This window comes from Budorcas taxicolor, chromosome 11, assembly GCF_023091745.1.
Source record: "Budorcas taxicolor isolate Tak-1 chromosome 11, Takin1.1, whole genome shotgun sequence".
Lineage (NCBI taxonomy): Eukaryota > Metazoa > Chordata > Mammalia > Artiodactyla > Bovidae > Budorcas > Budorcas taxicolor.
This window is the reverse complement of record NC_068920.1, coordinates 108,723,524-108,749,004: the sequence shown is the minus strand read 5'-3', so window position 1 is coordinate 108,749,004 and position 25,481 is coordinate 108,723,524. Positions and strand designations below refer to the sequence as shown.

General features: G+C 45.9%; 2 protein-coding genes across 2 annotated transcripts in view; one reads left to right on the top strand and one right to left on the bottom strand.

The window, feature by feature from the left end:
- Window positions 1-1,604: 1,604 nt before the first annotated feature.
- Window positions 1,605-7,491, bottom strand: C11H2orf68 (chromosome 11 C2orf68 homolog). The gene is made up of 4 exons (XM_052648575.1): window positions 7,288-7,491; window positions 7,086-7,204; window positions 5,773-5,924; window positions 1,605-5,406 (listed from the first exon to the last, which is right to left on the bottom strand). Exons 1-4 carry the CDS (start codon window positions 7,392-7,394, stop codon window positions 5,284-5,286), a joined length of 501 nt encoding a protein of 166 aa, XP_052504535.1. The 5' UTR covers window positions 7,395-7,491; the 3' UTR covers window positions 1,605-5,283.
- A 3,288-nt stretch (window positions 7,492-10,779) lies between these two features.
- The window catches only part of USP39 (ubiquitin specific peptidase 39), a 36,626-nt gene continuing 21,924 nt past the window's right edge, over window positions 10,780-25,481 (top strand). Inside the window, exons 1-5 of the mRNA XM_052648378.1 lie at window positions 10,780-11,063; window positions 15,118-15,187; window positions 18,320-18,414; window positions 19,851-19,987; window positions 21,881-22,033. Coding sequence (XP_052504338.1) covers window positions 10,796-11,063; window positions 15,118-15,187; window positions 18,320-18,414; window positions 19,851-19,987; window positions 21,881-22,033 — 723 coding nt within the window. The 5' untranslated portion in view covers window positions 10,780-10,795. The remainder of the gene's footprint in view (window positions 11,064-15,117; window positions 15,188-18,319; window positions 18,415-19,850; window positions 19,988-21,880; window positions 22,034-25,481) is intronic.

The following is a 25,481-nucleotide window of genomic DNA, read 5'->3' as shown; positions in this document are numbered from 1 at the left end:
AGCAAACAGGATAGTGTGAGGATAAATTACCCAACAGCTTCACCAAACTTTAGGTTGACTGGGAAAAAAAAGCACAACCCAAAAGCTGAGAATTGTGTTTTATTTGGCAAACTTTCTAAGGATTCCAACCGGGGAGGCAGCCTCTCATAGCTCTGTGGGACTGCTCCAAAGAGGCAAGGAAGAAGTGAGGATATAAAGATTACAAAAAGCTGGTAGTTGGAATATCAAAAGCTTTACTGTTAATTAAAGACTAGTAACCAGACATAATGAATGTAGTGTTTTTCTTTGTATGGGAAGATACAAGAGTCTGGGCACACTGAAAGCATTCCTTTGATATGCACCTCAATTATCTGGGGCCAATAGCCAGCTTTTCTCCACCTTGAATCCCCTCAGGGTGCAGCCAGGGGTGGCTACAGTGGCTACTGCCTTGATGGCCACATCCTTTGTTTACTGATAGGGCAGGTGACACTCCATACACACTTTAAGGCCAAGGGTGCCCTCTTGGACATTGTTTTCATGATTAAAAGAGCAGGAAAGTACTCAAACTGGCAGTCCAGCATCTGTTGGAGTCCCTGTGAAGCAACACCGGGGCCCACAGACCTTTACTGAAGGGAGCATTGTGCCCACGCTGCCAGGAACCGGGGAGCTTAAATTCAGCAGGACTGGTGAGGCAAAGGTAATAGGCAGAAATGGCCTTGGACTGTGCGGGAAATGGAGTAGATACACTAACCAGACAATGGGGGTGTGCTTCCTTGAGGAAGGAGAAACCTTTCTGAACCTAGTGGAAGGTAAAAATGGAACCAGGAAACCTGTTGGAGGACCCTCTTCCAAACTGCTTTAGGGTAAGTAGTTAAAACCGGGTCAAGAAGTATGGCGGTACAGAACGACCCTGTACAAGAACACCTGGCTGAAGAACCAGGGAGGTATAAAACCAGTCCGCCTTCTGCTGGCCAGGCTTTGTGCCCCAGGACAAAGGAGTGCCTCTGTCTAATTTATGGAGATCACCATCTTCTTGCCCAGGGGTGTTCCCCTGGGAGCAGGCATTTTTTCTCATCTGCCCAATAGTGCTGTGAGCCCTCAGCATTTCCTACCTCTTTGGAAGCTTGGCGATTCTTAATTAACACTTACTATCTCCTGTTAAGTTGGGTTTGTGTTCCTTTTTAGCCTTGATTGTGGGGAAGGCCTGGGAGGACTACTCAGGTTCTAAACTGGCTGTTCTATCCTAAAGTGGGGGTAAGGCAAGCACTCCAGAGCCTTGACAAGGAGGCAGATTTGGCTTAATTGCTGGCTTAATACAACAATCTGAGTAGTCCCTAGAACAGAGAATTAGCCCGAGACAGAAGGGCTCTTCAAGGGATGCTGAGAGGGATGAGTTGCATATCAGTAGAAAGTAGGACCAGATGTCTTTAAAAGGCCCTTCCAGCTCCAATGCCATGTGAATCTACTTGTTATGCTCCAACCAGGACAGTCCTTAAAATAGTCAGGCAGAACAAGAGATGAGATTTTCAGTGCTGATTCTGTGCTGAATGACTTTAGGGCAACATGTAGTCTTCACTTCCCTATGTACACAAGTGATTTCACAACTCTTGGCAAAAACAGTGCTTATAAAAATAGTACGTTTATTGGTTAAAAAGAAAACTGTATTTGCAAAGTACCTTCCTTCCAGGCTTTTCAAATAAATTTGCAACATGTCATTTTATTCATCCACACAGCAGGAACATTGGAAATAAGAAAACAGAACAAAGTATGGCTTCTGATACGTTATACAACCAGTGCAACCAGTTCCTCATTCTGGTGGCTCTGGGAAGGCAGAGGGGCCATTCACTCTCTTCCCTTCTGGCATCACTCCACCTCCTGGGGAAGTTTGGGGGGGGGGGTGCCTGTTCTTGGTCATATGATTCCTCAGGGACAGGATAGGAATTCAATGAGGGAACTTGAAAGGTTTCAGGTAACTGTCAACATTCCATGATGCTCCTCCCCAAAGAAGGCTCATAGGTAGGAAAGCCACCTGTCCTTACGCTTCTGTCTGCAAAAGGTTTGCATTTACATTTGCGAACCAGTTGGGGGCCCTACCTTACCACCAACAGATGGTGCCACATGCACAGTAAGCTGGATACCCACCACTCCACAGGGTTTCTTCCAGTTTCATGGGCTAATCTCTGCATGGCAGCGCCCCTGGGAGTGGAGCAGTGGAGATGGAATGTCCCTTTAAGGCTTGTCCAGAGAGAGAAGCATTTCTTATTGCCCACGCTGGTCCTGCTGGCCGGTTTCCTACTCTCATTCAGGACAGAAAGCTTTATGTTCTCCTTTTCCCATCTTGTATTACATTCTTCAACGACTTTCATCCTTGCCAGCTGGCTGGAACTCAAGTGTTAGTGTTTACTCTCGCACAGCCCCAAACCCCTGCAAACCCAGCTTCCTTCTGTTAGTAACATCACCCACTGTGGCCCGGGACACACAATGCCTTAACGTCCAAGGCTTAGCCTCAGTAAATGAAGAACGCTTCATTTTGGATGAACGTGAAATATGCATATTAGACTCCCAGACTTTTTTTTTCTCCTAGGCAGCTGAGACTATATCTAATCAAATAAGTGCTGATCCTGAAGCAATCTGCCAGAAAGCTAGTCTAATGCTGTAGCCAATGCACGAAACAGCAGGGACAGTCCTCTTTTGAGACAGCTCTAGGGCCTCTGGGAAAAGCCCTGGAAACTGCTCCTTGAGGGCAAGGCACCAACAACTGAAAATAGCTGAAAAGACACCAGGAGGCAAGTCCAGTAAATATACTGGAGAGTATGACACCATCTTGGACTGCAGTGAGGGGTGAGAAGCAATGAGCGGAGCTGTCAAATGGGCTGAGAGCTCTCAGTAGAGAAGCATTTCGGACACACCTGGAGCCATGGCAGCATCAACACCACTAGGCCTGCCCTGAAGGACAACCTCTCACTTAAGTACCAGGCTTAGTGCTTCCTATAGTTGTGCAGCATAAACTAGCTTAGAATGCTTTCTTGGGTGGAAGATATTTTATATGCACTCAATTAGCAAAGCGCCTCAACAACAAGTTTACACATGAGATGTTCCCATCAGTCTCTTACCTGAGAGTGTGAGGATTACACAATCAACACACAGAAGGACAGAATTGGTATGATTCTCACAACACAGGGTTGGAGGCTAAACTCTAGAGGTCATGCCCCCATGGACTTGTTTCTAAATTCTATAATAATTCCAGGAAAACAGGCCATCCAGCTATGAGAAGACAAACCCAAAAAGTATTTCCAGACTAGTAAGCCTAAGAGGTTCGGTGAAATCCTATGTCCAAGTGAGAAAATCAGCTGAAGATATGCAAGACGAAAATGTCTGGTGCTCCGAGGTGCAGGAAGACAAGGGACAGAGTATGGCAGTCTCCTCGACCTGGGCGGCTCTGGAGGGTAGTTAACCTTAAGAGTCAAAAGGCACTTCCAGCCGGGCCGAATGGGGGCAGACTTGCTACCCTGAAAAAGAACTGAGCCCAGGACCGGCCGGTTTAAGGCACTGGCTTTGGGCCGGCTCTGGGAGTCAGGATCATGCTGGTCCTTGTCTGCCTTCACAACCAGGCCCTTCTAATTTATCCACCTCACTCACCTTCCCAGCGAGCTGTGACTTGCTGCATTTTAATGATGTAGTTGAAGTAGCTGCCTTGCCCCATTTCTGAGCTGGTAGATTTTCAGGGCTGTAGGGCACAAAGCAAAAATGCCCTTAGATGTCCTTTATGAGAAAAGTTGCTGAGAGGGACCAGCCAGACTTAATCTTGAGACCCTGAGGTGAAACCTCTGGGGCAGGAGGAGTCTTGGTCTGAAGTCCCAGTGCTCATGGGCTCACTTAAATCCCACACTTCAAGTCACTGAGGTTAGGCCCATTTGCTTGGAACCGTCGTGTACGGGACAGCTGGTGGATTTCTCAGACCTTAGTCCAACCCTTGTTAAGAAGAATGTTCACTTCAGTGAAAGCAGTGATTTCCCGGGATCTTTAGTATTAGGATCTCTTAGGAGTTTTATATACTCTTGGGAGGTAGCACAGGAGAAAGAGAGCAGGGGAAGGGAAGATGAAAGAGGCTTGCTTAGTTCCCTCCAGGACACTTTTCAGGCTCCCCTCCTTTTCCCAACTAGGGCTCCAAGTGAAAGAGAAACTGTTAGTTGCTAAGTTATGTCTGACTCTTTTATGACCCCATGGACTGTAACCCGCCAGGCTCCTCTGTCCGTGGAATTCTCCAGGCAAGAATACTGGAGTGGGTTGCCATTCCCTTCTTCAGGGGATCTTCCTGACCCAGGGAATTGAATCCGGGTCTCCTGCATTGCAGGCGGATTCTTTACCGTCTAAGCCCTAGGGCTCCAAACAGGCAATAATTGCTCATGTTGAATTTGCCTTTGTACGTACATTCAAGACTGTTAAATCACATCTGGAAACACAGTTTCTGGCTTGTTTTGATAGTTCTCCTTTAGCCTGAGCACAGATGGCCTGTTCACAGCTAAGGATCAGGTGGGAAGCTGGAATTATGTAGTCCTAGCCCAGGCAGGTTTTGCGGCAAAAAAACCTCACAGTTGAGTTCTGGCATCATCTTTCGAGACTGGGCGAAGTGTGGAGCATGGGAGAAACCTGCAAAAGCCATGTAAGGGGAGGGAGACATGCTTGCAAGTAGGCATCAAAGGAGGTCTCCCTTGACTGGTATCAGAATTACAGGCAGAGCTTGCCAGAAAGGTAGAGGCCAGAACCCCCACATCCAAAATCCTTAGCAGCTAAAGGTGGGAGGTGGGGGGGAATGTGACTGATGCATTGGGAGACAAAAAGATGAATGAAAGAAGAGAACAAAGAAACGCCAGAAGAGATCTAGGAAACGCATAGAAGTGAACAGAAGGTACAGAAGTAAGGAGCCATAAATAGCAAACAGGGCTCACGGAGCTGGGTGGAGCAGCAGCGGCCAAGTGCCCTGGGGGATATGACCTTGGTGAGAAAGCAGCACTTTGGCACAGGGTTTCATAAACCTCAACTCTCCCCAGAGTCTTTGCTTCCACAAAACCAAGCTAACCAAACAAAGTTCTCAAAAATTTTCAGAATATTAGGGTGGTCAAATGGGCCAACATGTAAGAAAAAATGGCTACAAGGGAGATGGCCAGGCCCAGTCCCTGTGACACCCTTTTCCTGTGGATGTGGCAGCTTTGGTGGGGGTACAGGGGTGTCTTAAGATCAGTTCAGACTGGTCCCAGCACCCCCAAACTAGGGATGGCTCCCTGGGCAGCGACTCCAGTCTGTTCAGTGTCGGCTCTGGCGCTTTGCAATCTCCTCCTGGATGCGCAACTTGAGGGCTTCTCGCATGAGTGGCTCCAGAGGCGTGTGGGCTGACACCTCCTCGCTCACCCTTCCTGGATCATCATCCTACGTGAAGGAAGAGTCAGGAAGCTCAGGGCCCAGTCTCTTCTGGAAAGGTGGCCTGCCCTGTCCCTAGACAACACTCTCACAGATCTCCGTGGGACTCACAACTTCTTGCCAGTGCCTGTCATTGCCCAGGTGTCCCCTTAATAGTGATTCTCGACTGTGGGCCACGTGCCCTTCCCATTGCCCGCTGAGAATCACTGTGTGATGGGAGTGGCTTGTGCTCAAAAGCATTGCCCAGCAGTCTGTGCTCCCATGTGAGACAGATACTTCCCACCAGTCCCTGAGGAAAACAGTGGCTCCGGGTGTCACAGTGATTTCTACCACGGCCCAGGACCCTCAGGCTGCAGCTGTTTCCACCAGGCGTACCTGATACACGATAACTGAGGTGATGTCTCCGCTGTCCGCCTCATACTCTAAGCAGAAAAGCTGATGGCCAGGAGGCTCTGGCTCAGAGCTGCCACTACTGCTGCTTTCACCGGACTCCTCACAGTCTGGGTTGCTTGGATGGGTAGAACCATCTGGAGGGGATGAACCAGAATGAGAGGGAAGAAAGGAAGGCTGCTGGAACCCTTGCCCAGAGATGATACAGGAAAACAGACTGTAAAGAAAACCTGGTAATCCAGTGGTTGGGAATCTGTCTGCCAAAGCCGGGGCAACAAGTTCGATCCCTGGTCCGAGAAGATCCCACATGCCTCAGGCCAACTAAGCCTGAGCACTCTAGAACACAACTACTGGGCCTGTGTTTTCAAGTCCGAGCCCCAAAACAAGAGAAGTTACCGTAATAAAAAGCCAAAGCACTGCAAGTGGAGAGGAGCCCCTGCTCACTGGAACTAGAGAAAGTCCGTGGGCAGCAACGAAGACCCAGCACAGCCAAAAATAAAAAAAGAAAAAAGCTAAATTTAGGGGAAAAGAAAGCACCAGTCTTCTCATGGACCCAGAATGTGTGTGTGAAATGTGCCACCTATCAGGGATCTTATTCACCTTTGCACAGTCACATCACACAGGAGGTACACAACGCACATCTGTCTACAGTGTTGGAAGGTGGTAGAGAGGTGGACTGCGCTCTCCCCGGGTTCAAATCCAGGCTCTGCCATTTACTTCCCTGAGATTTCAGGCAAGTTGCTGAACCTCTCTGTATCCGTTTTGCAGACTGAAACACAAATGATAATGGGTTCCCATCTTATGGGGTCCTCTGAAAGCTAAATGAATGAAATGTATACAACCTCTAAAGGCACTCTTAGGGAAGATCAACAAATTTAGCATCATATGTTATCTACTGTAATTGCTGGGTCGAAGGGGAAAAAAGGCCATTAAGTTGGTTTGGGCTTCATTCCACAAGTATGTCCTTGTCGCCTAGAGCAGTGCCAAATTTTTTTTCTGTTAGGTGACGGGAATACGAAAATAGTGTGGCGGAGAGGAAGCGAAAGACAACTTGCAGACTCCCAGCTTTGTCCGGTAATAGTGATGCTTAACTTGAGCCCTCTGTGTTCTACGGGGAGAACCACTAGCGGCGATTGGGGACCATCGAGGTAGATGTTCCGAGAAGGGACGAGACGAACTGAGCCTTGGGGGCTAAGAAGTAGCTTTTTCCCATATAGGAAAGAAGAGTGTACTGAGGCTGAGCCGGCGCCAAAAGAGCGCGCGCGGGCTCGAGGAAGCAGGCGGGTGGGCGGCCTCACCTCGGTGTCGCGGCAGGTACACTTGCAGGTCGGGCTTTCGGGGCCGAGTGGGCGCAGGCGTGTGCCGCCTCCTTGCCTTCTCCTTGGCCGCCTGCTTCACCTTCTTGTCGTAGTCGTCCCTGCGGGGAGCCGAGCGGGAGTCAGGGACGGCCGGGCCAGGCCAGGCCGGGGCCGGCGGCGGTGGCGCGGGGCGGGGCGGTACCGGGCGAGCTGGTTCCGTCGGATGTGGTGCACGAAGCCGTGGCTCATGTCCAGTCGCCCTCCAGGCTTGTAGCAGAGTCCCGACTCGGGACTCGGCGCCGCTTCCATCTTAACCCCTGTGCGCGGAGCCGCCGCCGTCCCTGCCTAAAAGCCCCCAACGGCCACCCTCGCGCCCCGAGAGCTCAGCACCGCCCCTCGCTCGACTTTCGGCCTCTAGCCCTGACGACGGTAAAAGGAGGGCAGGGCCGAGCTTCTCTGCGCGCAGAGTTCCAGGCGCCGGCGGGGCGGGGCGGAGGGACGGGGCGGGGCGGGGCAGGGCAGGCGAAAATACTACAAGCTCAATTTCCTCTTCCTGGCCGGGGTTTTCCTTTTGTGACACTATCAAAAGGAGAAGAGGATTTAGGTTTAGTGCCGGGGTTTTCCTTTTGTGACACTATCAAAAGGAAAAGAGGATTTAGGTTTAGTGCTGATATATCAGAAAATCCAGGAAAACACAAAGCACCCATCACACCACTCAGAATTCGCTGTGGAGCCTTCCCTTCCTTTTTCTTCCGCTGGGATGTGTGACACTCTATCACCAGCCGTGGCATAGGCCGACTGTTGAACCCAGCCGTGCCTCAGTTTACTCATTTGTAAGTGGGGGCACTGACAGCAGCTACCTTCAAAGAGATCCTGAGGAGGCGAGTGCCCGGGCTGGGGACACAGCGGCGCCCTGGCCGCGCAGCCCAGCCTCCGGCTCTCCGGGGACCACCAGCGGCCGACACTCCTCCCATCCCGCCCAACGCCCGATTTCTGCGTACTTTCCCGCCGCCCGGTTCATCTCGGCGCCCACCGGATCGGTGTCTAAACTCTCCCCGTGGGTGGCCCCAGGGCCTTTCAGATATCTGAGCCTGTGCCATTTTTGGATCCTCTTTAAAAAGAGACAAAACTGGGAGTTCATGAGTAGAACAGGGACAGACTGGTACATACACACAGTTGAATGCCGCTGAGCAACCAAAAGAAGTGAGTTGTTATATACCCAACAAGGTGGATGAATCGCAAAACAAATAGGCGGAGAAAAACAGGCCAGGGATTAAGAAGAGGACTCGCGTGTGCTTCCGTTTGTATAAAACTCTAGAAAGTGACACTGATCTATAGCAACAGAAAGCAGATCAATGGTCAGGGCAGGAAAACACTTTTGGTGAATGGTGACTAAATTCGTTTTATATATCTAACTATATATATTTGGCTGCACCGAATCTTAATTGCAGCCTGTGTGATCTAGTTCCCTGATCAGGGGGTCAAACCCAGGCCCCCTGCTTTGAAAGCTGAATCTTAGCCACTGGATCACCAGAGAAATCCCTAGGTTCATTATTTTGATCGTGGTGGTGGTTTCAGAGTGTATACATATTTCCATCAATACTCAGCAAAATGTACAACAAAGCTAGTGGAGGTGATGGAATTACACTTGAGCTATTTCAAATCCTGAAAGATGATGCTGTGAAAGTGCTGCACTCAATATGCCAGCAAATTTGGAAAACTCAGCAGTGGCCGCAGGACTGGAAAAGATCAGTTTTCATTCCAATCCCAAAGAAAGGCAATGCCAAAGAATGCTCAAACTACTGCACAATTGCACTCATCTCACACGCTAGTAAAGCAATGCTCAAAATTCTCCAAGCCAGGCTTCAGCAATACGTGAAACTTGAACTTCCAGATGTTCAAGCTGATGTTAGAAAAGGCAGAGGAACCAGAGATCAAATTGCCAACATCCACTGGATCATGGAAAAAGCAAGAGAGTTCCAGAAAAACATCTATTTCTGCTTGATTGACTATACCAAAGCCTTTGACTGTGTGGATCACAATCAACTGTGGAAAATTCTGAAAGAGATGGGAATACCAGACCACCTGACCTGCCTCTTGAGAAACCTGTATGCAGGTCAGGAAGCAACAATTAGAGCTGGACATGGAACAACAGACTGGTTCCAAATAGGAAAAGGAGTACGTCAAGGCTGTATATTGTCACCCTGCTTATTTAACTTATATGCAGAGTACATCATGAGAAACGCTGGGTTGGATGAAGCACAAGCTGGAATCAAGATTCCCGGGAGAAATATCAATAAGCTCAGATATGCAGATGACACCACCCTTATGGCAGAAAGTGATGAAGAACTAAAAAGCCTTTTGATGAAAGTGAAAGAGGACAGTGAAACAGTTGGCTTAAAGCTCAGCATTCAGAAAACTAAGATCATGGCATCTGGTCCCATCACTTCATGGGAAATAGATGAGGAAACAGTGGAAACAGTGGCTGACTATTTTTCTGGGCTCCAAAATCACTGCAGATTGTGATTGCAACCATGAAATTAAAAGACATTTACTCCTTGGAAGGAAAGTTATGACCAACTTAGGCAGCATAATAAAAAGCAGAGATATTACTTTGCCAACAAAGGTCCGTCTAGTCAAGGCTATGGTGTTTCCAGTGGTCATGTATGGATGTGAGAGTTGGACTATAAAGAAAGCTGAGCGCTGAAGAACTGATGCTTTTGAACTGTGGTGTTGGAGAAGACTCTTGAGAGTCCCTTGGACTGCAAGGAGATCCAACCAGTCCATCCTAAAGGAGATCAGTCCTGGGTGTTCATTGGTAGGACTGATATTGAAGCTGAAACTGCAATACTTGGGCCACCTGATGCAAAGAGCTGACTCATTGGAAAAGACCCTGATCCTGGGAAAGATTGAGGGCAGGAGGAGAAGGGGACGACAGAGGATGAGATGGCTGGATGGCATCACCGACTCGATGCACGTGAATTTGAGTGAACTCCGGTAGCTGGTGATGGACAGGGAGGCCTGGTGTGCTGTGGTTCATGGGGTCGCAGAGTCGGACACGACTGAGCGACTGAACTGAACTGCACACTTTAAGCGCGCTTTTTATTGTATATCAATCACACCTTAGTAGAACTGTAAAGTAATTCAGGGTTGTGGAAGGGGTCATGAAAGTCACAGGTCCTGAAGCTTCAGCTTTATTGGCTCCACTCTCTAGTTTCTCTCTGCTCGTCATTCTCATTTTTCTGTGATTCTTCTAAATGTGGAATTAAGAGTCGCCAGGTTGCTCCAAGAAGGGTATGACTTGGGAATGTCGCCTGGTTCTGTGCAGGGGTGTTGATCTTTGAGGCGCGGAGACCGTGGAGACGACCTCCCTATTCTCGTTTCGGGATACAAAGTGTCTTGAAGACACCGGGCGTCCAACGACAGCTTCTGTTATCCAGAAATCCCCAGTCAGTAAAAGGTTCTTGCCTCTTTAAACCGGAAAAGGGTAAAGTGCAGTAGATCCGCCTACTGGTCTCCGGTGCGCACGCAGCAGCAAAGAAGCCACAAAAGGCACAGTACTTCCCCGAAGTTCTCTGCGGCGTGATTTGTCCCCGTCGGCGACTCGTAGAGAACCTTGGTCTCCATAACAGCGCCGCTTCTGATTGGCTGCTTGCCGCGCGCTCGGTCTTGTCTGGAGGCTGCGCCCGGTGACTCGGCCGGTAGTGGCGATGTCCAGCCGGTCCAAGCGGGAGTCTCGCGGTTCGACCCGCGGGAAGCGCGAGTCCGAGTCGCGGAGCAGCTCGGCTCGCGTCAAACGGGAACGAGATCGGGAGCGGGAGCCCGAGGCGCCGAGCTCCCGAGGCAGCCCGGTGCGCGTGAAGCGGGAGGTCGAGCCGGCGAGCGCGCGCGAGGCCCCGACGCCGGTAGTCCCGGCGGTGAGGGTGAAGCGGGAGCGCGAGGCCGACGAGGACTCGGAACCTGAGCGGGAGGTGCGAGGTGCGCGGGGCCGGGCGCGGGCTCCTCTCTCGCGTTCTTCTTTTTCTCTCTACAACCTTCTCTCCCCGCGGGAAAGTCACACTTTACACGCGATCCGACTCGACTGCTTTTTAATGAGGACTTTACTAGTCTTGGTAATCGTAGCTCTAATGTTTCTAGCAACTCTAATAATAACAGCAGCTTTCCTTTATCGGATGCCTAGCTTCGGGGCCAGGCTCGTTGTTTTACAGGTGTTACCTCCAAGAGTTTTTACAAAACACCTGAGGAATGAGCCCTGCTGTAATTCCTGAAATCAGACCATTCAGAGTGGAGCGCCTGAACTCTGGGCACTTGGACTACACTGCTCTGTCACTTGGGGTTGTAGCTGCCAGGAGGTTTGGATTCTAGTCTGGCCTCTGAGACTGGGTCACTGGTTTGGGAATCTGGGTTTCATGTGTCTGTCCCTCTTTAAGTCGATGGAAGGAGTACTGGAACCCATGAGCTTTGAGAGCCCTGTCAGTCACTTCTGTGACTGTACCCTCTGCCTTCTGCTGGACTCATTGTGCTTCTCCTGGTAATTGCTGGAGATCTTTTGGCCCAGCCTTGGTACTCTGAAGTGTGTACACTGTTTTCCGACTTGTTGATACCTTACCAGTCACTAAGTAGGTTTCTATCACATCTGAAGCTTTTCCTGTTTAAGCTCAGTTAATCTTTTCCATATCTGAACTTGGAACTTCTGATTTGAACATGTTTCCTATATACTTGTTTTCCGGTGAGTTAGCAGGTAAACATATCACTAGGCTACACTGTAGGGGCAGTGTTCTTTGTTCCAGGATTGTTCATTCTCCAAGACTTTATAATTCTGTCTCTGTGCCTGTTTATCTGTTTAAGATTATATTCTTGGGGAGTTCCCTGCTGGTCCAGTGGCTAAGACTCTGCCCTCCCAATGCAGGGGGCCTGGGTTTGATCCCTGGTCAGGGAACTACATGCCACTAGATCCCACATGCCACAGCTAAGAGTTTGCATGTTGCAGTGAAGATCGAAGAGTCTGTGTGCCGTAACTAAGACCTGGCACATCCGAATAAATAAAATAAATACAAGATTATACTCTTATATTAACTCTTAAATTTCTTGCTCAGGGTTTTGCATTTGACATATTTTTGTATTATGCACAGAGTCTAGGATCGCACCTTGCTCATGAAAAGTACTTGATAAACATTCTTTGAATAATCTAGTAATTTCAGGGTATTCTTTGGTTTCTTTTCTTATATATTCTGTCAGCCTCAGGTTTCCTTTTCTCTGAAAGAGAAATTGTTTTTCAGATATTTTGCTTAGTTGTGGTCAGGAGATTGTTTTCTCTGGGACAGATTAGGATACCAGTGTTGGTTACTGTCTTATTTATTTTTTTCCTTTTATTTTTATTGTGAAATAGATCATAGGTACTAAGATAGACTAAATGTCATGCACATGTATAGTTTAAAGAAGAGTGTGAGTATATAGCCTTAAATCTACCACTTGTCAAGGATTGTGAAGGGTCTGACCCTGTTTGTACACTACCAAGTTAGCCTGGTAGTGGCTAACTTGGATGGATGGTAGTGGCTAATGGTTTCATGGATGCTGTTAGAAGACTTTGAACTACTGGGCCTCAGACAGCATTCTGCAGCAATAACAGTAGCCAGAATATAGCATTGTCATGGTTTCCTAAGTTAGTTCCTATAGTGCGACATGATGAGAATCCATACTCACGGGGAGTGGGTGCACAAGACAACAACTCTGAACCTAGAGAACCTGAATCTTCTACAATGGGCTTTGAGCTTGCCTCGCCTTTGTTCTGTAAGGACACACGATCTCTGACTTCCAAGGCTGTACAAACAAACTTCACTATGCCAGCATCTTTGGCAAGATAGTCTGGAGGTGGTCTGTACCTCTGGTCACAGTATATGCAGAAACAGGAGAGAGCAATGCAGAATTGCCTCCTGACACTGTTCAGCTTCAGAAGTGGTGCTTAACTAGTACCTTGTTGTTGTTTAGTTGCTCAGTCGTCTCCGATTCCTTGCAACCCCACGGACTGCCGCACACCAGGCTTCCCTGTCCTGCACCATCTCCCGGAGGTTGCTCAGACTCATGTCCATTGAGTCGGTGATGCTATCCAACCATCTCATTCTCTGTTGCCCCTTTCTTCTCCTGCCCTCAATCTTTCCCAACATTAGGGTCTTTTCCAATGAGTCGGCTCTTTGCATTAGGTGGTCAAAGTATTGGAGCTTCAGCATCAGTCCTTCCAATGAATATTCAGGGTTGATTTTCTTTAGGATTGACTGGTTTGGTCTCCTTGCTCTCAAGGGACTCTCAAGAGCCTTCTCCATCATCACAGTTTGAAAGCATTAATTCTTCGGCACTCATCCTTCTTTATGGTCCAACTCTCACATCTGTACGTAACTACTGGAAAAATCATAGCTTTGACTACACAGGCATTTGTCAGCAAGATGATGTCACTCCTTTTTAATATGCTGTCTAGGTTTGTCATAGCTTTTTTCCAAGGAGCAATCATCTTTTAATTTCATGCTGCAGTCACCTTCCACAGTGATTTTTGGAACCCAAGAAACTAAAATTTGCCACTGTTTACACTTTCCCCCCATATATTTGCCATGAAGTGATGGGACTGGATGGCATGATCTTAGGTTTTTGAATGTTGAAGTTTAAGACGATACCTTAGAAGGTCCAACAGGCCCCTTTCCAGTTGCATCTGCCTTCCTTGCTTACTGGGGTAATCACTGTTCTGAAGTTTTTCTGTTTCTACTTTTATTGTTTTATAGTTTATATATATGTAAAACTATACATATAAACTATAAACCTGTATAGTTTATATATATTTACCTCATGTATATATGAGGTAAATTATAGTTTCACCTCATATATATCCCTAAGTAGAGCTGTATTTTATTTTGTATTTATTACAAGTGAAATCATACTATATATAGTCTTCTGTTTTGCCTATTTTTTTTTTAACTAGTCATATTGTTGAGGTTCATTCAGGTCGATGTTCATGGCAACAAAGTGTTCTATTGATATGTGTGTGTATGCTTAGTCCTGTCCAACTCTTTGTGACCCCATGGACTGTAGCCCACCAGGCTGCTCTGTTCATGAAGTTTTCCAGGCAAGAATCCTGGAGCAGGTTGCCATTTCCTCTCTTCCCAACCCAGGGATCAAACCTGATTTCTCCCATTTTTGGTATGTGGTAAGCATTTTGCTTGTTTCCAGTTGGATCTCTTTCAAATATTGTAGCTATAAATGTTTTTTAGTAAAATATTCTTAATTCACCTGGGTGAAAGTTCTCTAGGGTAGATATAAGTATTAATGGAAGAGAGATTGCTGGGTCAAAGGGCCTGTGTATTTTCAGCTTCAGTCTAGCTGCACTATTTTCTAAGAAATTGTCAGAGTTTACATTCCCACCAGCAGTCTACAAGCCTTCTCATTGCTCCTCATATTTGCCAACACTTGGAATTGCTTGATTTTGTTTTATCCTCTCTGGTAGGTGTGAAGTGGTATATTATTGAGCAAGGGAATTTGCATTTTCTTGGTGAGATTGAGCATCTTTTCATATGTTTGTGGGCTGTCTTCCTCATTTTCTGTTGGGTTATCTTTTTATAAAACTCTTCACCAGATTTCTTTCTGTAATTGCACGCAATTTCTTTGTTGGTTTTATGTGTTTCAAGTATACTGTCTCAGTTTGTAGCCTGGTGGCTCAGGCTATAAAGAGTCCGCCTACAACGCAAAAGACCTGGCTTCGATCCCTGGGTTGGGAAGATCCCCTGGAGAAGGGAATGGCAATCCAGTCCAGTATTCTTGCCTGGAGAATCCCATGAACAGAGAGTTATAGCCTATGAGGTTGCAAAGAGTTGGACACAACTGAGCAACTAACACTTTCACTTTCCGTTAAAGTGGGCATTTTGGGGTGTTTTCAGGCTATTTGTAACGGAACTCGTCCTGATTTGTTTTTCCCGTTTTTGTGTTTGTTTGTACTGGTAGTTGACCCTGAGTTTCCCGTTTTCAGAGCTTTTGATGATTTTCCTTTCAGCAAAGAATGGCCGCGTGGATTCTGAGGACCGGAGGAGCCGCCACTGCCCATACCTGGATACCATTAACAGGTGGGTAGCACACGGATGCCTGGGACAGCCGACATACAAGGGAATCTTTGTAGAAAGTTCTTTGTATTGTATGATATGTTCAGAAACTTTATCTCTTCTAAAGCTTTCTGCCCAGAAAACTGTGCTTCTTGCCAAGTTTTTTAATCTTTCCCCTCAGTTTAAAGTGTCATCAGAGGGCATGTTGTTTTAGGGTGGCACATGCAGGAAGAGCTTTCAGCTTGTTTTGAATTTGTATGAGGAAATAAAAGCATATGTGGTATCAATGGCAATTACCAACTTACATTTTTATTGAGCACTCAGTATGTGCTCAATAAGATGATGCTATGAAAGTGCTGCACTCAATATGCCAGCAAATTTGGAAAACTCAGCAGTGGCTACAGGACTGAAAAGGTCAGTTTTCATTCCAATCTCCAAAAAAGGCAATGCCAAAGAATGCTCAAACTACTGCACAGTTGCACTCATCTCACATGCTAGTAAAGCAATGCTCAAAATTCTCCAAGCCAGACTTCAGCAATATGTGAACCGTGAACTTCCAGATGTTCAAGCTGATTTTAGGAAAGGCAGAGGAACCAGAGATCAAATTGCCAACATCCGCTGGATCATGGAAAAAGCAAGAGAGTTCCAGAAAAACATCTATTTCTGCTTGATTGACTATACCAAAGCCTTTGACTGTGTGGATCACAATCAACTGTGGAAAATTCTGAAAGAGATGGGAATACCAGACCACCTGACCTGCCTCTTGAGAAACCTGTATGCAGGTCAGGAAGCAACAATTAGAACTGGACATGGAACAACAGACTGGTTCCAAATAGGAAAAGGAGTACATCAAGACTGTATACTGTACCCTGCTTATTTAACTTATATGCAGAGTACATCATGAGAAATGCTGGGGTGGAGGAAACACAAGCTGGAATCAAGATTGCCGGGAGAAATATCAATAACCTCAGATATGCAGATGACACCACCCTTATGGCAGAAAGTGAAGAGGAACTAAAAAGCCTCTTGATGAAAGTGAAAGAGGAGAGTGAAAAAGTTGGCTTAAAGCTCAGCATTCAGAAAACGAAGATCATGGCATCTGGTCCTGTCACTTCATTGGAAATAGATGGGGAAACAGTGGAAATAGTGAGAGACTTTATTTTTCTGGGCTCCAAAATCACTGCAGATTGTGATTGCAGCCATGAAATTAAAAGATGCTTACTCCTTGAAAGGAAAATTATGACCAACCTAGATAGCATATTCAAAAGCAGAGATATTACTTTGCCAACAAAGGTCCGTCTAGTCAAGGCTATGGTTTTTTCTGTGGTCATGTATGGATGTGAGAGTTGGACTGTGAAGAAAGCTGAGCACCGAAGAATTGATGTTTTTGAACTGTGGTGTTGGAGAAGACTCTTGTGAGTCCCTTGGACTGCAGGGAGATCCAACTAGTCCATTCTAAAGGAGACCAGTCCTGGGTGTTCATGGGAAGGACTGATGCTGAAGCTGAAACTCCAATACTTTGGCCACCTCATGCAAAGAGTTGACTCATTGGAAAAGACCCTGATGCTGGGAAGGATTGGGGGCAGGAGGAGAAGGGGACGACAGAGGATGAGATGGCTGGATGGCATCACCGACTCGATGGACATCAGTCTGGGTGAACTCCGGGAGTTAGTGATGGACAGGGAGGCCTGGTGTGCTGCGATTCATGGGGTCTCAAAGAGTCGGACACGACTGAGCGACTGAACTGAACTGAACAGTATGTGCCTGGGCTTCCCAGGTGGCTCAGTGGGTAAAGAATCTACCTGCCAGTGCAGGAGATGCAGGAGACTTGGGTTCAATCCCTGGATTGGGAAGATCTCCTGGTGGAGGAAATGGCAACCCAGTCCAATATTCTTGCCTGGCAAATCCCACCGACAAAGAAGCCTGGTAGGCTACGGTCCGTGGAGTAGGAGAGTGAGACACCACTGAGCACGCACACACATGATGTGCTAGGTACTGCTCTTGGTGCCTGGGATTCAGGAAAGGAAAAACAGACAAAGACATGTCCTAAAGCAGAGGTGGTCATCTCATCCCAGTGCATTCTTTGATCCCCCAGATGCGTTACAGGATGGTTTTTCACTTATGCTCTAGTGTAGCCTTGACTACTGGACTGCTTTTGCAACATTGGAATTGCTCTTCGCAACAGTGGAATTGTCCGTGTGGTAGGCACAAACCACTTGTGGCTGTTGAGCACTTGAAATGTGGCTTGAGGAACTGAATTTTAAAGTTAATTTTAATTATTTTACATCAATAGCTGTGTGTGGCTAGTGGCCCCTTTAGTGGACAGTGCAGCTTTCCAGGGACCATTAACGATTAATTAGAGTTATGCTTGAGAAGGAAAACCCTTAGCACCTGTGGATTTAGTAGAGGTAACTTTTTAAAATTACTTAACTTGCCTGGTACTCACCGTGACTTTGCAGTTGAACAGATAGATCTTTTTGTAGGTATTCCCCTACAATTCTTCAGGCTTCTGACTTTTTTTAATGGACAGAAATAAACTTTTCTTTTATGAAAGGGGTTATTCACTCTTTTTATGTCCTTCATTTTATGTCTTTTACTTTGGAATGTTGTTAGCACCCTGTTACTTTGGTCCTACTTGTGGCTTTTCCTCTAGAGAAAGTAATGGGAGATTCTCAACTGGTTGTGGATACTCAAAGAGGGTCATTGGTAGAGATACCTTTGCACTACTTTGGGGGTTGGTGGGTTGGGGTGCTATATTAAATATCTAGGTGAAAGTATTAGTTGCTCAGTTGTGTCTGACTCTTTGCGACCCCATGGACTGTAGCCCACTAGCTTCTCTGTCCATGGAATTCTCCAGGCAAGAATACTGGAGTGGGTAGCCATTCCCTTCTCCAGGGAATCTTCCCAACCCAGGGATTGAACCCGGGTCTCTTGCACTGCAGGCAGATGCTTTACCATCTGAGCCACCAGGAAAGCCCGAATGTCTAAGTAAGGAAGAGTTAACATTCCCCATAATTTACATGTGATTGTTGACCTGTTCTTGGAAGGATGCTGCATGACGCTGGGGAGCATGGAGCCAACGGCGCTGCTTTACTCAGGTGCTCGCCTGGGCCACCATCACCATTAACTGTTTCTGTTTTGTTTTCATCTTCTTAGGAGTGTGCTGGACTTTGACTTTGAGAAATTGTGTTCCATCTCCCTCTCGCACATCAATGCATATGCTTGTCTGGTGTGTGGCAAGTACTTTCAAGGTAAATAAATATTTTGCATTGTGTTTTCAGCACTAGCCACAGGTCTGTGTGCTGACTGTGTGCTGTGTGCTGGCTAGCCACAGGTTTTTGTTGTTCTGGTTTTTTTTTAAGAGAGTAAGTTGCTGTTAAGAGTCATGTCTAATAAACTTTTATCTTTGTTCCCAGGAAATTGTAATACTCTTAGAAAATCCATAGGAGGTTCTCTATTTGTAAGAATCTGAATACATGTGAAAGGGAGAAAGAACTTGCCACGTGTGAGACTGTGTGGGAAATCTCAGAAGTTCTAGTTTTATTATTATTTTTTTAAGGTGGTGGCTTTCTCTGCCTAATGCTGGTCGTCACCGGTGAAGGAGGACAGGCAAGGCCACTGAAGCCCTGCTGTCTCCAGTTCCACTGCCTCTGGCCCTGCTGCTATTTATTTAACCTTTCTGTTTGGTTGTTTGGCCTGTGAACCGACCACGGGGGAGAGCTCTGGGATTGGCTGGCCCCTGGTGCTGACTGGCACTGGGTTTTTGAATCTCTGATATTTTTCTGTACTCAGTGTCTTTTTCTGAGAATCCCTTTACTGTAAGGAGTTTTTTCATTCTGTCCTTTTCTGAAAATTAACTGTATCAGTTTATTCAGACCAAGCTAGTGCTATTTGCGCAGTAAAGTGGAGGATTTAGAAGAAATGTAAAGTACATTCCTTGCTCTTATAAGGATCTGATAAATAGTCAAGGGTAACACACAAAACAATCAGCAAACTCTCTTAAGACCATAAAGATTACTACTGGCCCATGTGGCACCGAGTGTAAATAAATAAGGACAGTAGGAGTTGAAATATGCAAAGGTCACTGTTAGCTAGAATGTTTATGTCAAGTTCATGAAGGAGGTGAAGGAGGAACTTGTTCTCTGTATGCAGGATATACAGTTTGAATGGGTGAAGGGTGAAATATTCTAGAAAGGAGTGGTAACATGAACAAAAGTTACGTAGATATGAGATTGTCCTGAATGTGGGCAGCTGGAAAATTAGGACTAAGTAATGATGGAGATACGTACATATGTGTATGTACGTGTATTATTTATAATATATGCATGTATATCCCTAGTTTCTGATAGCACATGAAACTAGCTTGTATACATACACATATACATACTCACACATGTATACAAACACATATGCACATACTCACAGATACCCACACATTTTCCATATTCGTGTATATGAAATTAGTCCCCCTATGTTTTATGTTATCTAGAGAATAAAGTGCTATTCTTTCTTGCTGACTTGTATGATGAGAGGAATTCATGGGGAGATGAATTTTCAGGAGTGGTGTAGTACTTTGTTTTTGCTGATATTAACATGTTCTGGTACAAAATGAAGAAGGGAAAATTACACATGATCTGTGCACTTGTGGAGTCTGTGCTTCGCTCACAGCCTTTCCTCCTTCCTGCAGGCCGGGGTTTGAAGTCTCACGCCTACATTCACAGTGTGCAGTTTAGTCACCATGTCTTCCTCAACCTCCACACCCTCAAGTTTTACTGCCTCCCTGACAACTATGAGATCATCGATTCTTCACTAGAGGATATCACGGTGCGTGTCCAAGAGGGTTGCTTTGGAACTAGTTCTCTTGGGAGCTACCCCAGGGCTCCTGGGGATCTTCCCCACTCAAGGTCAGGAGAGAGTCTCAGGCCTTTGGACTTGGAGAGTCTCCTTTCTCTTTGGGAGGAACCAGGGAAACTGAAGAAAGAGGTCACGTGTGCTCAGTCGCCTAGTCGTATCCGACTCTCTGGGACCCCACGGACTGTAGCCCACCAGGCTCCTCTGTCCATGGGGTTATCCAGGCAGGAATACTGGAGTGGGTTGCCATTTCCTCCTCCAGGGGATCTTCCTGACCCAGGGCTCAATCCTACTTCTGCATTAGTAGGCAGATTCTTGACTACTGAGCCGCCTGGGAAGCCCCACAATTTGTAGTCATGGCCCATGGTCTGCAGCTTAGCTATTGTTTCTGTTTTTAGTTAGGACTGAAGAAGTAGGGCGCCTTTGTAATTGGGGTGAAAGCATTTTTATGAAATAAATTACCCTTCCACACTTTGGTGTAGTGATGTGAATTGAGCCTGGTATAGCCAGGTATAGGACAGAGATTTATACCAGCTCACAGCTCCTTTTTGGACTTCCCAGGTGGCCTTAGTGGTAAAGAACCTGCCTGCCTATGCAGAAGACTAAGAGACACGGGTTTGATCCCTGGGTGGGGAAGATCCCTGGGTGGGGTTGTTATTCCATGCATAGCAACCCATTCCAGTATTCTTGCCTGGAGAATCCCCATGGACAGAGGAGCCTGGTGGGTTATAGTTTTGCGACTCTATACTCCGTAGAGTCATAAAAAGTTGGACACAACTGAAGTGACTTGGCACGCATGTATGGCTCCTTTTGACATGATGTGGCCAAAATGGCCAGCATGTTCCACCTGCAGGCTCTGATTTGTGCCTTATGCCAGGAGTCCCTGTACTTAAGTGGGGAGCCTAGAAAGTCCTCTTGGGCTTTGATTACTATTGGAACTGTTGATTATTGTTTTCCTTTTTAGCAAGGGGCTGCATGTTCAGTAGAGTAGAATGTTCTATTTAAGGAGAGCTTGGTGTTCAGAGTGTTTGAAACACTAACCCCACTTCCATAAGTTTCATAGTCTTGTTAAAATTGAAGTTTTAAGTGGTTATGCACAGAGGGAGAAACTGAAAGGAATTCAGGCCTTTTTTTTTTAAATTCAAGCTTTCAAAGTGAGTCAGTGGTGACTTCCCTGGTGGTCCAGTGGTTAAGACTATGCCTTCCAGTGAAGAGGGTGCAGTTCGATCCCTGGTCTGGGAGCTGGGATCCCACATGCCTTGCAGCCAAAACAGCAAAACAGAAAACAGAAACAAAGTGGGTCAGTGGTGCCCTCTGACCAGCCTGTAACCTAATGACCCTCATAGCTCTAGGACTGGGAAGGGTCTGATCCCGCCCCTCTAGTCACAGGGAATCACAGCAGACCTCCACAGAGAGGGGGAACAACATTCTTGCTTATGCAGCAGCCCACATGCTGACCCTGCATAAGCTCCTACCTGGGACTCAGACTCCCACCACTTGCAGACTTGAGTATCCTGCAGTTTCTTGCTGTTGTTTGTTATGGGGTTGGCCAGACATGCTCTCTGAGGGAAGGCCTGGGACTCAGTGATTTTGGGTTGTTGATAATCACCTGGCGTGCTGCGATTCATGGGGTCGCAAAGAGTCGGACACGACTGAGCAACAGAACTGAACTGATAGATGAGCAGTGTGTAGTGGGCCCATTCCATGTCACCTCCGTCCTTAGACCTACTGTTGGGAACCCTTTGGGTGGCTGTTCGTGGCAAAGTATTTTTTGCTTTTGCAAAAATTGCTGTTGCAAATATGTCTTGTCAGCTCTATAGATATAGTTGTCCTAAAACAACTTGGAATTTTCTTTTGTTTTTGCAGTATGTGTTGAAGCCCACTTTCACAAAGCAGCAGATCACTAACCTGGACAAGCAAGCCAAGTTGTCCCGGGCATATGACGGCACCACTTACCTGCCAGGTATTGTGGGCCTGAATAACATAAAGGCCAATGACTACGCCAACGCCGTCCTTCAGGTAGGGTAGAATGGGAACCGTGTGGGAGGGGGCAACCCAGGAACACTGAAGGTCAGCCAGGAAGTGACTGTTTTCTGGTGGAGTCTAGTTGTCCTCAGATCCTGATTCTTTGCTGGGAACTCTGCTGGCCTATTTGTTCTGCACCAAGCAGAACACTCCTGTGTCTGCTTGAGGGCTGCTGCCAAATGGTGGGCCTGTTTTAGCCTCTGGAGTGTACAGGGAGTTAGGGGTAGAATCTACATGTGGCCTGGAGGACCCAAAAAGAGACACGTATGCTAGGTGATGCTTTTTTTTCCATGGTGTAGATGTTTACTATGTTGGCTCTGAGGTGTCTCTTTCTGCCCCTGTGTGTAAACCCTGAAACGGGAAAAGCAGAAAGCCAAAGTTGTCCTGTTTGCAATTAAGTTTTGCTTTAAAAAAAAATTACATGAGTAATAGTGTACATTGTAGAAAACATCGATAAGCGTAAATAAGAAAATTAACAGTAATTCTGCTTCACTCAAAAAAAAAATGATTAAACTGTAAACAGATTGCGGAGAGTAGGGAAGAAAGATACAGAAAGTGTAACAGGAGAGCTTTATTCCTTTCCCTAGTGCTCTGCCCTGGGGTAGTTAACAGTACAGAGAGCTCCAGAACTATTCTAAACACACACACACACAGGCATAATGTCATGTGGCAATATTATGGTTTATTTTGTTATTCCTCAATTGATAGATAAAATTTCACTTGTCTCAGGGTTTTTTCTGTTACCAGTGTTGCAGTGTGTATCCATCTTGCACTTTTTGTGACACTCTTATACTTTGTTTTATTTCTTTTTTAGACTTTTCAAATACTTGGATTTTTAATCTAGAAAGTAACATAGTATATGTGTGTATCTTTGTATATATTTTAACTTAAAATCCTATTGTGAGATCAATAAATATTCTTGTGCAGCATCCTTAATGATTACATGTCATTCTGTTTTGTTGAATTTGATTCATTCAGCCTTCACTTCTTGTATTAATACACTGTGAGCCTTGATTCTAGGCTATAGGGGAGTTGTAGTAGTTTATAAACCCACCAGCCACAGAAAAGTCTGCTCTTTTTTTTTTTTTAATTGAAGTATAGTTGACTTACAATGTTGTGTTAGTTTCTGCTAAACAGCAAAGTGAATTAGTTATAGATATTTATTTTCCTCTTCATATTCTTTTCTCTTATGATTTACTACAGGATATTGAATATAGTTCCCTGTACTATACAGTAGGACCTTATTGTTTATTTTATATATAGTAAATTTTATTTGCTAATCCAAAATTTCTAATCTGTCCCTTTTGGTAACCATAAATTTATTTTCTGTGTCAGTGAATCTGTTTCACAGATAAATTGTGTTGTGTATTAGATTCCACGTGTAAGTGGTATCATATGGTAGTTTGCTCTTTCTGGCCTTACTTAGTGTGATAACCTCTAGGTCCGTCCATGCTGCTGCAGATGGCATTGTTTCATTCTGTTTTTTTTTACGGCTGAGTAGTATTCTGTGTGTGTCACGTCTTTATTCATCTGTCGATGAACATTCGGGTTGTTCCGTATCTTGGCTATTGTATATAGTGCTTTCATATACACATATATAGTGTATATTAGGGTGCGTGTATGCCCAGGAGTGGAGTTGCTGGATCTTATGGTAACTCTGTTTTTAGATTTTTAAGAAACCTTCATGCTGTTCTCCTTAGTCGCTACACCCGTTTATTGATAATTCCTACTAACAGTGTAGGAGGATTCCCAAAGGGGTGTTGCATTGTCACTGTTAGCATTAAATAGAAGTTCTTCCATTTTGATAGGTATCTCCATTTAACTTACTTTTAAAAAATTCCCTTCTAAAGTTGATTCTTATATTTTTTCATGAGTTGTGGGCCTTATGTGCTCATTTTTCTATTAGTGTTACACTATATTGAGTTTTAAAAGTATGTATGTTTATATATATGTGTGTGTGTGTTGCACATATTCTGGTTCTTATTTGGTTGGCCTTTAAAATTTGTGTATGGTGTTTTTGCATAAAGAATTGGGTAAAACATTGCAAAAACATATCTCTGAGTTTTGCTGTCTGCTCTTGGTGTCATGCCTGGTCCCTTGTTGTTTGGTCGCTAAGTTGTGTCCGACTCCTTGTGACCCCATGAATTGCAGCACGCCAGGCTTCCCTGTCCTTCACCATCTCCTGGAGCTTGCTCAAACATGTCCATTGAGTCGGTGATGCCATCCAGTCATCTCGTCCTCTGTTGTCCACTTCTCTTCCTACCTTCTATCTCTCCCAGCATCAGGGTCTTTTCCAGTGAGTCGGCTCTTTGCATCAGGTGGCCAGAGTACTGAAGCTTTAGCTTTAGCATCAGTCCTTCCAATGAATATTCAGGGTTGATTTCCTTTAGGATTGACTGGTTGGATCTCCTTTCAGTCACTCTCAGAAGTCTTCTCCAGTACTGCAGTTTGAAAGCATCAGTTCTTCGGCGCTCAGCCTCCTTTATGGTCCAACTCGCACATCCATACATGACTGCTGGAAAAAAATATCATAGCTATGACTATACAGATCTTTGTCAGCGAAGTGATGTCTCTGCTTTTTAATATGCTGTCTAGGTCTGTCATAGCTTTTCTTCCAAGGTGCAAGTGTCTTTTAATTTCATGGCTGTAGTCACCGTCTGCAGTGATTTTGGAGCCCAAGAAAATAAAGTCATGCACTGTTACCAGTGTGTCCTCATCTATATGCCACGAAGTATTTGGACCAGGTTCCATAATCTTAGTATTTGAATGTTTCTGGTCCCTGGAAAGGTTGAATTCTTAGATGGAGAGAGATTTTGCTGACTTTTCCTCTTCCAGCCTCTCATGGCTTTGTGAAGACTGTTCGAGGACAGATAGGGTTTTGAATACAGTCAGGGAAGTTGTGACTTTGTGATGGGTTTTAGCCCCCATAGGAAGTTCTTTTTATTTATACATGTAAGTAGATGAACAAATCCTCTGTGATGTTTCCACTAAAATGTTATTGAATGGACCAAGTACTCCACAGAGGCTGATTAATTTCTCTCTGAGGACACCTGCTATTTGTGTTGTCACTGAAGCTAGGGAGCAACCTCTGTCCACAGTGGAGCACGGATAACAGAGCTAGGATAAACATTATCCACACGCTTTTCCTTTTGAGAGTAACTTGCAGCAGGAAGGGCTTCCCTTGTGGCTCAGCTGGTAAAGAACCCGCCTGCAATGCAGGAGACCTGGGTTCGATACCTGGGTTGGGAAGATCCCCTGGAGAAGGGAAAGGATACCCTTCCAGTATTCTGGCCTGGAGAATTCCATGGACAACAGTCCATGGGGTTGCAAGGAGTTGGACACGACTGAGCAACTTTACTTTCAGTTTCTTAGCAGGAAATCCTTGTTTCTTTAGCTGAGCTAAACTTGTAGGCTTTCAGGCTGTTGCTTCAGTCATGTCCAG

Bases quoted from the DNA above. Each gene is read 5' to 3' on its own strand.
- C11H2orf68 (XM_052648575.1), bottom strand. From the start codon at position 7,394: ATGGAAGCGGCGCCGAGTCCCGAGTCGGGACTCTGCTACAAGCCTGGA. The intron at 7,205-7,287 runs GTACCGCCCCGC...GGCTCCCCGCAG, and splicing joins CGACGGAACCAGCTCGCCCG to GGACGACTACGACAAGAAGG. The intron at 5,407-5,772 runs GTACGCCTGGTG...TCCTTCACGTAG, and splicing joins CCTCAGTTATCGTGTATCAG to GATGATGATCCAGGAAGGGT.